General features: G+C 35.3%; 1 protein-coding gene and 1 long non-coding RNA gene across 21 annotated transcripts in view; both read left to right on the top strand.

Moving 5' to 3' along the window:
* The first annotated feature begins 809 nt into the window (after positions 1 to 809).
* LOC135749946 (uncharacterized) lies at positions 810 to 3,912 on the top strand. Of its 7 annotated transcripts, none has more exons than XR_010532527.2 (8): positions 810 to 1,084; positions 1,646 to 1,726; positions 1,866 to 1,937; positions 2,558 to 2,650; positions 2,819 to 2,886; positions 2,949 to 3,047; positions 3,307 to 3,407; positions 3,757 to 3,912. It is a non-coding gene; the product is annotated as an uncharacterized lncRNA (long non-coding RNA). The 7 variants fall into 7 exon arrangements; XR_010532525.2 differs by having other exon boundaries at positions 978 to 1,084; positions 2,819 to 2,882; XR_012337765.1 differs by lacking the exon at positions 2,949 to 3,047 and having other exon boundaries at positions 978 to 1,084; positions 2,819 to 2,882.
* Positions 3,913 to 8,682: 4,770 nt separating this feature from the next.
* Positions 8,683 to 15,757, top strand: part of magi2a (membrane associated guanylate kinase, WW and PDZ domain containing 2a) — a 267,335-nt gene continuing 260,260 nt past the window's right edge. For all 14 annotated transcript variants that reach the window (XM_073813944.1, XM_065268675.2, XM_073813942.1 and 11 more), the window contains exon 1: positions 8,683 to 9,186. In XM_073813944.1, coding sequence (XP_073670045.1) covers positions 8,904 to 9,186 — 283 coding nt within the window. In that variant the 5' untranslated portion in view covers positions 8,683 to 8,903. The remainder of the gene's footprint in view (positions 9,187 to 15,757) is intronic.

The following is a 15,757-nucleotide window of genomic DNA, read 5'->3' as shown; positions in this document are numbered from 1 at the left end:
TCAGAGCATCGCTGAAGATGGTGATGTGGCTGTTAACTATGATTTGGTGGACAGAAAACAAAGTTCTCTGCGGTCAAAGGGGAACTTCCTGTTGTAATGCATAAGAAAAAAAAGGAATCAGTAGACGACGCAAACGATGATGTATATAAAATCTTCTAAAAATATGCCACCATGCGTCGAAGTTTGATATAACGTTAGGTGGCAATATTCACCCAGCGGGCATATGACCGACCTTCAACGTTGAAATTTGGTTGAAATTAGGTCAGGTGTTTGTTCAACGTTGAAACAACGTTGAAACAACGTTGAAACAACGGTGAATGGTAAACGGTTGAAAAAGGTTAATAAAATGCTTAAAAATCAACGTTGAAATTTGGTTGAAATAGCGTCAGTTGTTTGTTCAACGTTGATTCAACGTTGAAACAACGTTGAAACAACAGTGAAGTAAATGGTTGCAGAGAGACAATAAAATAATGTTTTATAATATGTGAATCATTCAGAAAAAAAATTTAAAAACTCACTTTATAAAATTGATGACATTATGAAAAAATGTAACAAATAATTGAATATACAGGTAGCGACGTAATCTCGCGAGATTACACGAGATTGGACTGTTTTAACGGCTGTCTTCGAGATCTTGCGTATCACACGAGAAAATGCTTCAGAGAAAGAAGAGGTAAGGAAATATAATATAATGTAAACGCATAAAGTTATTTTATTCACATATACAAAGTGGTATGATAAAAAGCACGATGCCAAATCGGTTTTTTTTCTGTTAGTTGCGAATGTATTCGTTATAGTAGTTAATTTGCTAGTCCACGGGATGTTCCCGCCGAAATTGGACTTCGTTATTATGAATATTAATAAATTAATATGAGGTGTGTTTTTATCAACTTAACCACTTGGTTGTTTTTGCTTCAGAAAAGCAACTAGTTATAAATGTAAGGGCTTTTTTGGACAACTTCGGTGAAAAAGTGTTGATTTCGTAATTCAGTCAGCGTAACTTATATCCGAGAGGTCTTACAGGCGCCACAGACACCTATCAGCCTTTTGTAAGGAGGAGCAGCTCGAGTGCGGTGCGGTCAGTGTAAGCTGCTTAGTTTCTCAAATTCATATTACTGATAAAGTGTTAAAACTTAGATGAGATGTTGGTGTTTTATGGCTCACGAATTCGCAATAACGGATATGTATAGCAGTTCGTGTTAATGACATTAATCAAAACTTATTGATGACGTGATAACATGGGCGTCGAATCCAATATTAATCATGCTGAGGTTTTCTCGACGGGGTAATGTGTATAAATGCAGTTATAAAATTAAAAGGGACAAGATAGTCGACGTGACCCTCATGTTTCCATGGCAATCAGTCAATCACATGTTACGCTTATGATCGCACCTGCGGTCATTCGCGCAGTATCCATGATTTTAAGCGGCATGAACACTTAAGTTAACTCCTTTGTACGAAAATATCATGTCGTGTAAGTTGGCATGTTTTATTCGAATTGAAATACATTGTAACGGTGTAATTTTGCTTACTTGTTGAATAGTTAGCAAGTTTTAATGGAAATAGAAAATATTGGTTATCTAGACAAATATGCTCTTGTTTTTAGTATATTTTTATAACTCTTTTGTAATGTCTTCGTTATCAGAGCCCTTCAAATTAGAAAAGTGAGGATGATCTTGTCAATGCTGAGATTTTCATGCATCAGCAGCCACTACATCTGGATCAGGTAATGTTGTGTTAACCCTGCTATTCTACAGTATTTACTTAAATGCAGTATGCAAGTGTATGTATTCATGTTCTGATAAAGTCATTATAGAATTCTCTTCCAATATTGCACTAATTTTACTTTTTTATATTTTGTCAAGATTGAACAAGAAACGGACAGCAAGGGTTGTCAGATCAGAAACAGAATGACACACAAACAAGAAACTTCACAGGTGAGAATTGAGACTGGCTTTTTAAAAACACCTGCTACTTGTTTCTCAAGACTGGTTTATCATTGTCATTAGGAAAATATAAGACACTAATTTAGGATACAATGGTTGCTTTTCAGCACAGCAATTAATTTCTTTTGTATGCCACTATTCCTTCTACAGTATGAAGGCATACATATTTCAAACACTTTGTTTTCAGTAGACAGAGACAAAAGTCAATCCAGTTTTCAGAGTGGATGGTGATGCAAGTTTTAAAGAGGCTTCATATTGACAGAAAAAAAATGGGTCTTTGTGGTGGTGAATTTGACAGCATTTATTTGTTCTTATCTTTATGTATTTTGGGTTTAATCATAATTTTTTTAATTGTCAATGAGCTGCCACCTACCCTGGTAATGCACCACCAAGATACCAAGTTGTAATAGAAATCCGTAATTTACCATTTCTTTTTTTGTGAAGCGTCTCCCCTAAAACCTTACAATGCATTTAATATTTGTTTTGTAACCAAATCAAATTCTACTAATCCTAATAAATTAAGATGCAGTGTTTTGTATTTCACAATTTATGTTTTCTTTTTAAAAGGGGCTATGACTTGTTTTTATTTTATTATGTGTTTTAAATTGTAGGCAGATCAACATGCAATTTGAAGACGTGTGATAAAATACAGAGAGGTGAAGTAGTGTGTCTTTCCAGATCCCCAAATCATTCCCCCTTAAAAGGTAATGAATAGTGTTATGACAAAAAATTTAAACATTCTTAATTTCTTTAAAAGTTGTACTTGGGCCACAGTTTTCTGTATTTCTTACCACAAGATTACATTTATATTTCTATACTAATGAAATATGTTTTTCTTTTTCCAAACTTTATCAAATGCAATGATCGCTAAGATGAGCCTGAAGAGGAGATTTGGGAAGATGTTGTTTCATAAGTCGCTTTGCCAGATCACCTGTGGTAAGTTTGTAAAACATATATTAAAAATAGGATTAGAACATCTCCTAATCAAAAGTTTTTGATCAGGTCGGGATGTCTGCTAACAAGATGCCTTGCTGGTCTGAGCGAGTTTAAAGGCTTACACAGACAGTCCAGAAGTTCTGAAGTCCATCTTCGATTTCATTGGTAAGGGACTACACACAAGGCTGTTTGACCCACACGTAAAGCAACCTGTCAGTGTTTGCTTTGTTAAGCATCTCATTTGGGCGTGTTGAAAATATAAAGTTAATATCACTTAAGCATTCAGTATTGGATTCATTTGTAACCAAATCGATCAGAAGCACCATTCACTACCATAGTATTCTTTTATCCTACTATGTAAGTCAATGGTGCTTCTGGTCAGTTTGGTTGCAGACATTCCTTAAAAAATCTTTGTGTTAATCAGGACGCTTTAAGGTGTAGAAACATCTCAGCAACCTCAAGAGAAATTGGAGGCAACTGAGCTAAATTGCAGATGTTGTTGCAAAGGGTCTGAATATGTATAATGTAAATATGATATGTTTTCTTTTTTCATACATTTGCAAAAGTTTCTAAAATTCTGTTTTTACTTTGTAAAAATATCTAAACAATTACAGTATCATGCAACAACATAAAATTGAAAGTGAAAGGTGTATGATTTCTGAATGCACTGTAGATGATCTTAATTGAACCTCATTGTCATCTTCGTAAACACAACAGCTTTGTTCTTTCATCAGATGGCTATGCAATATTTCAAGTCAGACTATCAAAGAAAACGCATCTTGCCCAGATGTGCAATAACAAGATTTTTTTGTACATGGGCTAAAATGCAGCATTTTTTGAAAATTAAATATCTTGTTTTTTTCCCCCTCTTTAGATGCTGTCATCGTATTAAGTACAGCATGAGCCAGAATAGATGGGTGGTGGTGGCCATAAGAAGACTGTCAACTAAACCAACAACAAAATTCATATTTGCAGTTTTTCTTGAATAAAGTTTTTCTATTCAGATTAATAAAATGACTTTTAAACATGATTTTGTTTCATATTTTATGATTTTATTCTATATTTAGAAAATTCCACTTCTGCACTATTAAATGGAAACCTAACTGTTTGAAAGAATGTGTTTTTATCCATAAAAAAATATTTTTAACAGCTGCTTTCATGTTTATTTGGAAAGGGTAGGCACCTGCTATCTTATTTGTCCACATTTAAACTTTACCTTCCTTAAGTGTTTAGTTTTATGAATGGGGTTGTACTGTAAGTTATGCGTAGCAAGATGCATTCATATGATAATTGCATTAAAAATGACACGTTTACAGTAAATCATTTCGTGAGTATTGCAGTGTAAAGTAAAAATCTATATTTAGTGTTAAAAACAACAAGGAAATAGAAGGTTGAAATTGCGTCATGATATCAACCATAATTCACCTATGTTGAAAGTGTGACGTTGAAACAACGTCGTGATTTCAACGTTGAAATTTTTTGCAAAACCGAAAGGTAATCCAACGTTGATTCAACGTTGGTACCTGACGTTGATTCAACGTTGAATCAACGTTGAAATGCCGACTGGGCACTATTCCAATTTCCAGAATCAATAACTACAACCAATTTTTCCAACCATGGAGAAAATAACGTACATTTATAAATGTCTAACGTTACTGTTTGCCAACCTTACTGCGTCGACGTCTGTTTGGGTTTTTCCTCAGGGACAACCAATCAGTTAACGTTGACTTACTTGGTAACAAACTTTTACATTTAGCAACGTTAAAACACGGATAAAATATTACAAAAAGAACAAAACCAACGTTAAGACTCGGATGAAATCTTACAAAAAGAACAACACCAACGTTATACTTTAACTTACCGTCCAATGAAACCTCAAACGATTAAGATTTTAAATTATAACGTAATAACGGTTATAACGTTTCATTTACTGGTCAGCGCCCAAGTTTAAAACACACACACTGTGGTTTAACGATTTAAAAAGGTAAACATTGCAAGTGCTTAATCTTAAATAGAAGAAGCATAGTAATGACCAAATAAGATGTACATTTACCTGTTTATTTTCTCCTCACATCCAGGACTGAAGGGAAAGCTGAAAGTTGTTGGGCGCGCAGATTCACGCCTATGATTCACGCGCGCAGCAGCCTCACTGTGTGCTTAAAGAACGCAAAGTATCCTTGCGCCTGGGCGGGACAGTTTGAACATTTAAAATCTTTATATTTGTCATTTAAATATCATTGTGTTATAATATCATTTTATAAAACGATAGTATGGGAATAAATGCGTAACAAAAAACTAAACGGAGCAGAACTACTTGATAAGCGGAAGGAGATGTGGTCAATAGCAGTAGTAATGGAAAATGATTCTGCTCAAATTGATTCTTTCGGATAGGACGTTTTAACGAACCGATTCAAAAATTCATTCACCACTGATTCACCGGTTCTTTTACACAAACACGCGATGACATACATATGCAAAAAGTTATTTTTATTGATAATATAAAAATAAACGTATCTTAATCAACATATCAATCTCATAAACCAAAAACAATTAAGCTGACATTAAGTCAGGTGCTTAGTTCAAGAGTTAATGAAGCTCTGTTTATGATTTCATTAAGAAATCAAGATATTACATTGAATAAATGATGAAACCTCAACATTCTATGTCGATAAATTAAGCTCATTTGTAATGTTATAATGTATATAAATAATTTTTAATGAAAAAATCTTCAAAAAAAAAAAAATGGGGGTGTTATGCACTTGATGTGTTTTTCCATGTGATTTTACAGTAGATATGTAAATTTGCAGTATAATTCTGTAGTTTTACCATTTTTATCTGTATTTCAAAAAAACGTGGAAAAACTGTAAAATAAAACGATAAAAATTATGTAAAATTACAGATTTTTACAGTTGTATACACATTGACGTGTTTTCCATGTGATTTTACAGTAGATATGTAAATTTGCAGTATATTTCTGTAGTTTTACCATTTTTATCTGTATTTCAAAAAAACGTGGAAAATCTGTAAAATAAAACGGTAAAAATTACGTAAAATTACAGATTTTTTTTACAGTGTAGCAATATGTCGCAGTCCCCACGGCGACATCACTGTCATGACCAATGTGCTCCCATCTGGTGAAGTGCATTCTGGGAGAGATTGCTTCCTCCAGGTTTTGAAGCTCTGACTCCATTGCCACCTGCTCTCTGATGTACAACAAGGGATAGAGTCTCTCATTTCTGTTGGATAAAAGTATGCGAGTGTGGGTGTGAATCATTCGGAACGGGCATCAGCAGCCCTTTGCAGAGAAAAAACTAAATTTTGTGGGAAGAATCGGATTTGCTTATGTTGCTTTTCTTCTTTTCAAGAGGTCATATTGATTTTTTGATAGGAAGTGTGTTGTAAACATGTAACTTTCAGAACTCAAAAATATCTAATCAAGAAGACAAAGAGAAAGATAGATAAACATCAAACAAGAATGATAAATAAATGTGTATATATATAAAACGGTTTAAGGGTCAGACAAATGGTGTACAATAGTCAAACACAAAATGTGCATAGTTTATTAGCATATCATAAAATAATCAAAATAAATACACATTGCAGTTTGTAAATGAGTGGCTTTTGGCATTATATGCATGCATGTTTTACCAGCACAATGCTCCCTGAATATCACTTTTGCCATGCTAAGGAAATTCCTTAATTTGTTTAAAAACCTCCCCACAAACAAATCCTTTGCACATTCTCTGTCTTGTCAAAACATCCTCCCCTTTGTGGCCCACTCCCTCTTTTTGTCTTTTTCTCACCCACTCTTCGCTTAGATACTCCCATCACTGGAATGCAGAAAGCCGCTGCTCTCTAAGGGCAAAGGACACAACATTGACCCTTGTTATAGGGAAACCTTCAAGCTACAGAAAACATCCGTTTTATACATAAATCTGTTACATTTTTTATGAAATTAAGTCTGAGAAAAGAATAGGAGGGCATGATATATGGGCAGATATTTGTAGCAGACGTTTTGCTTTGCTGCAGAGGAAAAATATAAGAGGATTTTTGTTTAGTATGTAGTTAAACGCTAAGGCCACCCAAGGGAACTGTCTTGCAAGACAAAGTGAAGACTTGTATGTGGTTAATTTGATGATGGATTATACCAAAACAAATAATAACTTAAACCTCATTTGGCTTTGGTTTAAACACATTTATTCATATAATGATCCTGCGTTGTTTTGTAACTAATCTACTGGAAAACCTGATCCTCTAATGAAGCAATAATAACACATGCACTGCTCAGGATTAAAAAACGCACTTTTGTAGGAATGCATACATATATTTTTTATGTATGTACATACAGTATTTATTTATTTATTTAGTGGCAGGCCACAATTATCTTAACATTACCACAACAGCATAACCCATAGGAAACTCATTAGTTAGATCTCAGTAATTTCTCCTGCAGCAATGAGGTTAAATGCAAAAGTAATGGATATACAGGATGGAGCTATAACATTATTGTAGATAAACAATCTTTAAATAATCTTTATTTTGATACATGTTCACTTCAAAATTGCAGACGTACCAAATCTCAGCTCAGTTTGTGGAGACTTGAGATTTCTGGGTCTTTTTCTCAGAAGAAATGTCTGCAACACTGATATCTCATATGGGATTTTATTTCTTATGGGCTGCAATTGAAAATTCAAATAGATTTTAGAATATACTCCTACATTTCATCAAATTCATCTGAGTGGTCTGTAAAGGTTTTTCTCTTCTAAGCAGCTACAGTAAATGTTCATCTGGGGCGGTACAACCACCACATTTAATTATTTGAGATACACATGCTACTAAAATATAAAATGACAAAAGAGTGCAAAAGATTTTATATTTCTTTTTTTTGTGTTTATTTGTATTACTATCATTGATAACAAATCCACAAATATTTTTATATTTATTTTTATGTATTTGTATTGCTATCATTAATTTGCATATTATAACTTGAAAAGGTACAGCTTTCGGCTTATAGTCCTGGATAATAGTCCATTTATCATCTGGTAAACTTATTTTCACGTAGTTAAATGTCATGAAACTTTTATTTGTCACATTCATATCTAAATATAAATGAATAGCCTTGTTCAGCATGACACCCTCCTTTAAGCGTTATCTCAGTTTTTAGCTACTCCGTGCCTGCAGCACTACAGCTGTAGGAAAAACAACTGTTTACCAGTAAATGTAATTTGCACATTAATTCAACATTTTCTCCAGGAGGAGGCACAGCAGTCATTTATAATGGGAAAAGCGCTGTGGGCTGATGGTGTGATGGAAGTTCCGTTATTTATTTTCTCCCTTCTCTTCTCTCTTCTGTTCTCCAGCGGGAAGCGATTCTTCTCTCCTCCTCCTCACATCACATCCGGCTCGGTTTACCAGTTTGGACACAGTTACAGTGCAGCGTTAAGAAGTAAGATTCGTTGTAGAGAATCGTTTCGTTCAGACGGTTCGTTTCAGTGATTCAACGATTCAATAGACTCGTTTTAAAGTGTTCTCTTAGAGAAGGAAAATAGGTGGGTTAAGCAAGAAAATGTATTTTGAAATATGTTATTAATAAACAATAATATTTATGACATCCACAGGCTTTGCCTGATGTTAAAAAAGACTATAATTAATTACTTTTAATTTCTCTTTATATATGCTACTTTTTAATTTAAGTTATCGTTTTTTAATCGTATAAATGTATAATTTATTTATAATATAGGCCTACTATTTCATAGTTCATATTTTAATCCCAAAGTAGCCCCATTGTTGTCGAGTGAACCACAAACGTATTGCGAATCGGTTCGAACGAGTCATTCGAAAGAACCTGAACACGAGAATCATACTTGGAGTGTGTAGCTGTTTTAAGGGGCTGCTGTGGATTCTACTGATGATATGGAGACTCTTGCCATCCACAGACACTGATCGTGCAACTTTACTCGTCCGCCTAGACGGATAACGCGCGTTCATGGCTGCTCTGCTGTCATATTAACAACTTCAAACATGTCCAAGAGCTGCAAGAAGAAAAGTCACTGGACCAACCGAGTCCACGAAGTTGTGCTGTCCAGGGGTCTGACTGGTAAACTCGGGTTCGAGCTGCAGGGAGGCGCGGAGAATGGACAGTTCCCCGTTATTGGGGAAGTGAAACTGGACAGGGTCAAACTGAACCAGGACGAGTTACTTCTGGAAGTGAATGACATTCCAGTAGCCGGACTAACCATCAGGGATGTGTGGGCTGTGGTCAGACACTGTAAAGATCCAGTCCGCCTTAAGTGTGTCAAACAAGGTGAGTTTAACTTTAGATATGTTTACAGTTTAATTTTACCATAGTAACCATAGTTTCCCACAAAATGTCATCATAACTACAGCGTAGCTTACTGTTGCTGTTGTTAAGCAGAGTCCTGCTGACACTTTAAGTTAATTTTTATTGACGGTTATCGACTTGTTATAATAACAAGTCAATAATAACCGTACTATGTTACCATATAGTATAGTTACTATAGAAACTAGAATAGGCTACTATAATAAATGTAGACCCAAATTTGGCGGAAAGTATGGTTACCATGGTAAATATTCTTTAGTGTTACACCTGTGGGTACGCGTGTGCGCGTTAATGAATGAGTATCGTATTTGTCAAGTGTATCGTTTTACATCACTTCACGCCAATATGTTACATGATATCAATATGTAAATAAGAGCGAGTGTATGGGTTTAAATATCGTAACTGCTCGGACTTTGGTGGTTAAAGGTTATAAGTTTGTTGCAGAGTTTTGGAAAGGTTGTGGAAAGGGGGCGTGTTCTCGCGGAAGCGACGTGACGTCACTGTTTGACTATGAAGATGCCATACGGTCCACAGCGTCATATTGCTGGTTTCCATATCATGTCTTTCTGCTGTAATACTGTTTTCTATTATTTGTAAACATGTGACTAAAATTAAATACTTGACTGAGGTTTTTTTTTGCAGAGACTGAATGTTTATCTTTCCGGTATCCTTTAGTTTGGTTTATGTTACCAGACTGTAATCTGGTCTTTGTGGGTGTGCCACTGTTCTTAAATACATTATGACATTGCTGTTTTCCCACTAGGATTCTATCTGAATGTCACAATCACATTGTCATGAATGATGCCTGTTTTAGTTTAACAAGCGTAAACAAATTAAAGTGGCTTATGATGTGTTCCTTCTGTTTAGTAGCAGGCCCATATTTGTAAGCATTTTTAGATTACCAGTTTAGGATCTGCTTTTATTTATCATGTAGACCTTTCGTTTTTAAACATGTCATTTTAAAACTTACTGAATGCAAATGCACTGCTGACTTTACTTTTTTATCTTAAGGGGGTTGATGAAGATGCTTACTAAAGAGCTTGAAGTTAGACTCTCTGCATTTTAAAGAGAAAATATGTTTGACACTCTCGTCTTTTTTTGTTGCATATAACCTTTGGCTGTTAGTGTAGGCACAGCAAAAACAGAAATCGATAACCTATATACAGAATTTTAAAGTCCATGTCAAGTGAGTCACGCATTTTAATTTGCTGACCCTCACCTCTTCTTTTGCCCACAAATGAGCAATGCTTGTTCAGCTACAGTATACAGAAGGTCTGGGATGTGCTGGCCTGTTTTTGTTTTGTCAGAAAAAAAGTGTCTATGTAAAACTTATCAAATGTGTTGTCATATCTGGTTGTAGCACTCTTTTGATACATTCATTGGTAGCACAGTGTGTATGGGACCCCCCACGCAACTCCCTCTTGGCATCATTTTAAACTTGGCAAATACATTTTTTATTGTTAGTGAAGATCAATATGTATTGTTTATTTGTTTTTATACAATTTAATCACTCCAAGATTGGGTAAAGTGAGAAGGAGTGAGCGGGGCACAAACTAACACAGGGTCTATTGTAACACTGCTCCTTTACATAGTTATACAGGGCCGAGCAATCTGTGCTTTTGGTCTTTTTCTCTTACTGTCAGAAGATGATCTCCTATGAATTTGTGAAAAGTTTTGATGTGTTTTGGGTTAGATATTGAACGAAGAGTGTTTTGGAGGCATGAAAGTAGGTTAAGCAAAAATGGTTAATCGGACGATAATGTTAGTGGACGTGTGTGGGCCGACTAACTGGACCAGCTGCTATAAGCCACAGATGTTGTTGTAATGCCAGTTAAAAATGTTACGCATTTTGAAACGTTAAATGTACTAGGTTTCTTTCTTGATAGCAGTAACAGGGGCCTACTTTATATTCATTGGACACAAAAGTAGGGCCGACACCAAGCTGTGGTTGGTATGGTCAGATACTTAGGTAGGTACCCAAAGATAAGATGTCTGTAGCATTTATATGCAAAATAACCGGTTTCGAAACACACACACAAAGGTGTCAGTCTCCCAGGGTGACCTTGGCAAGTTTTCATTTATCAGAGAGACCAGTTGCCAAAATCATTTTGTTAGCAACTGTAATACTTTGAGATTCTGGAATCAGGGAGCTGTTTAAAAGTAGTTTTGTTACAATATAATAATTAGGGAACATCACATCGTATTCAATTACGCCCTTAGGGTAGCGATGATTTGAGGTTGACGTAAATTATTATCTCTCAGCTGCCAGTTAAAATTTTAAATGTTAACTTCAGATTAGAAAGTGTAATTATAATCATGCCATTATAATCATTCTGTTCATTACTTTCATGTATTTTTTTGTGCTGCTTGACCTTGTTCTCTCTCTGTTTTTTTATGGTTTTCTCTCCACCCATTGCCTGAACTACCAGTTTCAGAAACAACTTCGGTCTAGTAGATCTGTTAGAGTTGTGATAGGGACCAACTCAGGCAAGATTCTTACATAAAGCACACCGAGGGGCCTGTATAACATGTCACATGGGATGTGGCATATCACATTTGCTGGTACAGGGAGCTGTTTGTCACAGTTCAACTCAGATTGCTGGGTTTACAACTTCCTCAACCAGAAAGCTTTTTTATCCTGGGAAAAGCATTGCGATGTGGTCAGCACAATAGCACCCGGAAAGCATGACATCATATACGAACGGTTGTGGCATCTATAAACCGGTGCACTTTAGTTTTGACATATGCTTTAGCCAACTTAAAGAGCACACATTATGCCCATTTTTATAATCAATGACGTGAGTTTAATTATTTTGTGTCCGTATGGTTCAATTAAATGTAAAAGGGTCAAAATGTTTAAATAAATTAGCAGATTACTTGCATACATTCTCTTTTTTAAGGACCAAGTCTAAAATTTCTGGTTTTATTTCATTTTGAAAGAATATTTGGGGGATGATATGCAAAAATGTCAATGTGGTGTAACCGGTCTGTGTCAATTAGTGTAATTAGTATTTTTTTTAATGAACATATAAATATATTCATAAAAATGTGGAATAAAATATAATCATCTAATATTATTTTTTTTATATACATTTTTCAGCATATGTCCGGACAAATATTCCAAAAATGCATTTAATTTACATTTAGGAATAACTAATAAAATGATAATTAAATTTTTTTATGATTACGCTTACATCTCACCAAGGTGGATAAAATATTTAATATTTCTCATTCTTTGTCGCAATTGGCAGTTACACTGTTTAACATTTTCAGGTCCATTCAGTCTTAACTTTCATAAAAATGGTGCAAATGTAACTTTTTTATTGCATAAAATCAACATAAATACGCTATGTGCATTGAAATATACCTGATGCATTCTTTAAAAACAAGTTAATAAAGAAAAGATTTTTGAATTTATTATCTTGCTAAACCGTTTTTGTCACTGACCCATGTAATTTAAGTCTCAGGTGTGTCCAGGATGTTTCTGTGAAGTTTCAGCTCACAGTACCCCACAGATTATTTATTGTCCAAAGTGTCCCTATTTGGGTGGGAGAAAATGTACCTTTAAATGCAAATGAGCTATTGCTCTTCGCTCCCTTACCAAAAAAGATGCTTTGGTTAAAATAGATGTTATATTAAATTGTAGACAGCACCCAACTCACTAAGGGCAGAAACTATGGTCAGGATAGGACTGTCAGGCTGCATCCGAAACCGCATACTGTATAGTAGGTACTGAATAAGATGAAGCCGTTAAAACAGTAGGTACTGTATAGTATGAATCCTGGTAGTATGAATGAGATTCGGACATACTACATCGTCATCACGTCATGTCATTTCAGCGCGAAAACAGCCGCATGCCTCTTCTTCTTCGTTGGATAACTCCTCTCCTGGGGCATCATGGGATAGTGAAGTGTCCATCGTATGCACACTGCAAAATCTAACCGGAAATAGTAGTAGGTCATCCGGGTACTTTTCGCATACTGTTTTTCGAATACTATGTATTTGGAAATACTACTCTGACGCAGCATCAGTCAGCGGTTGTGGGCGAGGCTTTAGCAGTGTGACATCACATTGCTAAGAGAATTAAAACAGCATGTCTAATGAGATTGCTTTGGTTTAATGGGGATTAAAAAAGAAGGGGTGAATAGATTTTTTTTTCATTGTAGGGTGGTTGTGTTCATACACTGCCAACACACATTTATGTCCAAACACCTTGTAAAAGTGGATTTTGTATAGTAGGTGGCACCCTTTAATGAAATGGTAAGGACAGAAAAAAATATTTAGAATTGGATTTGAACTAATATCAGACTGCATTGGAATACATTTAAAGAGATCCCTTTGTTGATCCTCATTGATTTCCAAATGGGAATTAACCGCTCAGGCAATATTACAACTTTTTTTAAATAAAGTCATGCATCTTTGAAATGGCATATTGGGGGAGTAAATTATGACCGAATTGTTATTATTTATTATTCTGCTATTCCCTTGATAAGTATCTGATTAACAATTAAACTTGTGAAAGAATGATAGATTTACACTCTAGACACTTTAACAACCACATAAATGCTTTAACGCCCGCAACAGTTTTTAAAATTCATCCCCATAACAAATATTTGCTCTGTAAAATCAATAGGGATTTAGTTGTGATATATGCTAACCACTTATTTATGCTCATTTGCAGTGAAGCCGCTGCAGTGTTTGTTTATGAGAGAGCATGATCTACTGCGGTGAATGATATATCTCTGGGAATTGAACAGACTCTAGAGTCAGGAAAGGAAGGAATGTGTTCCACCCCGTCTAGACGGCAGAAATGTATTGATGCATCTCATCTTTATTCTCAATCAGCTTTCACATTAATACTTGTCTCATAAACACCCACACACTCATATAGACATCCCTGTAGGTAGCTTTGCATCCTGACACTCATACTGTATGCAGTAATGATGTAAATGCAGTCGGACAGAAATCCTGCAGTGGTCAGTAATACTGCTACTATCCTCTGCCCTCAGCACTTTACTTATTGCCAGTCTTCATGGTGCAGTGCCCATGAGAGGGGTCATAGTTCAGGATAATGGAGATGCATTACTCAAACGTTTCTCTTTTAAGTCTTTCACTTTTCATTTAAGAGGAAGCTTGTCACGAAGCAGCTACTGTAACAGCTGTTATTTTTTATTTTATAGTCTTGATGTGTTTTATTTCTAATATAGTTTTATTGAAAATGTATAACATATGCTTTTGCTGATTGACTATGGGCTAGTTGAAGAGCTTTAACCATTCAGTTGGCTGAATAGCACTTACTGTTTTTTCCAGTGCCCATGAAAAATAGTTTCCTGGCACCATTGAGTGATCTCTGAATGTTATATGCACATTTACATTGAGGTATTTTGTGAACACTTTAACCAAAGCAACTTGCGGTACCTTCCATCTATATTCTTTTTCTGTGTGAACCCAGAGGTTTATACTCATGACATTGTGCTGCAAAGGCAATGCTCTGCCAGTTCAGCTAAAGCAACGCTGTGTTTGTTTTTATGATTTTATCCGCATCAAATATTTATTAGAAATTAGAATATTTAATAAAGTTGAGTATGCATAAAATTTACAGAAATATAAAGTATGCATCAGAGCCTCCACGGAGAGATTAGACATACAGTATAAATCAATTTAATGATTCAAGACTACTGACGTCCCTACTGGCAACATGCAGGTAACATTTTAAAGGGGACATATCATGAAAATCTGTCTTTTCGATGTTTAGGTACTATAATTGGGTCCCCAATGCTTCTATCAACATAGAAAAAGAACAACCTAGTAACCTAGTTTTGGTAAAACATTCTTTGCAAGCATGTGAAAAAATAGGTAATTGAAATTTCTCTCCCCTTGTGATGTCAGAAGGGGATAATACCGACCCTTAATCTGCACTATCCAACCACAACACTGCCATTTAGTGCAGAGATCAGCTCATTTGCATTTAGAAGGACACAACCGAAAACGGCACATTTTTGCCCACACCTACAAAGCGTCAATTTTAACATGCTGTAATAAACTATGGGGTATTTTGAATAGATTTCTACATATGTACTCTGGAGACACCAAAGTCTTGTGAAACGTCCCCTTTAAAAAGTAGCTCATACCGAGTTATATGCCATGCTGTACAATTTTTTTTATTGTGATTTAACAACAGAAAAGTTTTGGGGCCACCACTGCAAAAGCACTGTCACCTTGAAAGTCACTTGACTTTAGTCTCACGCATGCGCTTCACAACAGATGCGGAAGAGAAGACAATGCCCGGTAAAATCATATTTTTTGTTATTTCTGGACCAAAATGTATTTTCGATGCTTCAACACATTCTAACTGACCCACCTATGTCACATGGACTACTTTGATGATGTTTTTTATTACCTTTCTGGACATGGACAGTATACCATACATAGATTTTCAATGAAGGGTCAACAAGCTCTCAGACTAAACTGTGTTCCGAAGATGAACTTGCGAGTTTGGAACAACATGAGTCATTAATGACATTATTTTCATTTT

Source organism: Paramisgurnus dabryanus, chromosome 1 (genome assembly GCF_030506205.2).
Source record: "Paramisgurnus dabryanus chromosome 1, PD_genome_1.1, whole genome shotgun sequence".
NCBI lineage: Eukaryota > Metazoa > Chordata > Actinopteri > Cypriniformes > Cobitidae > Paramisgurnus > Paramisgurnus dabryanus.
This window is presented reverse-complemented; position numbering and strand designations above follow the sequence as displayed.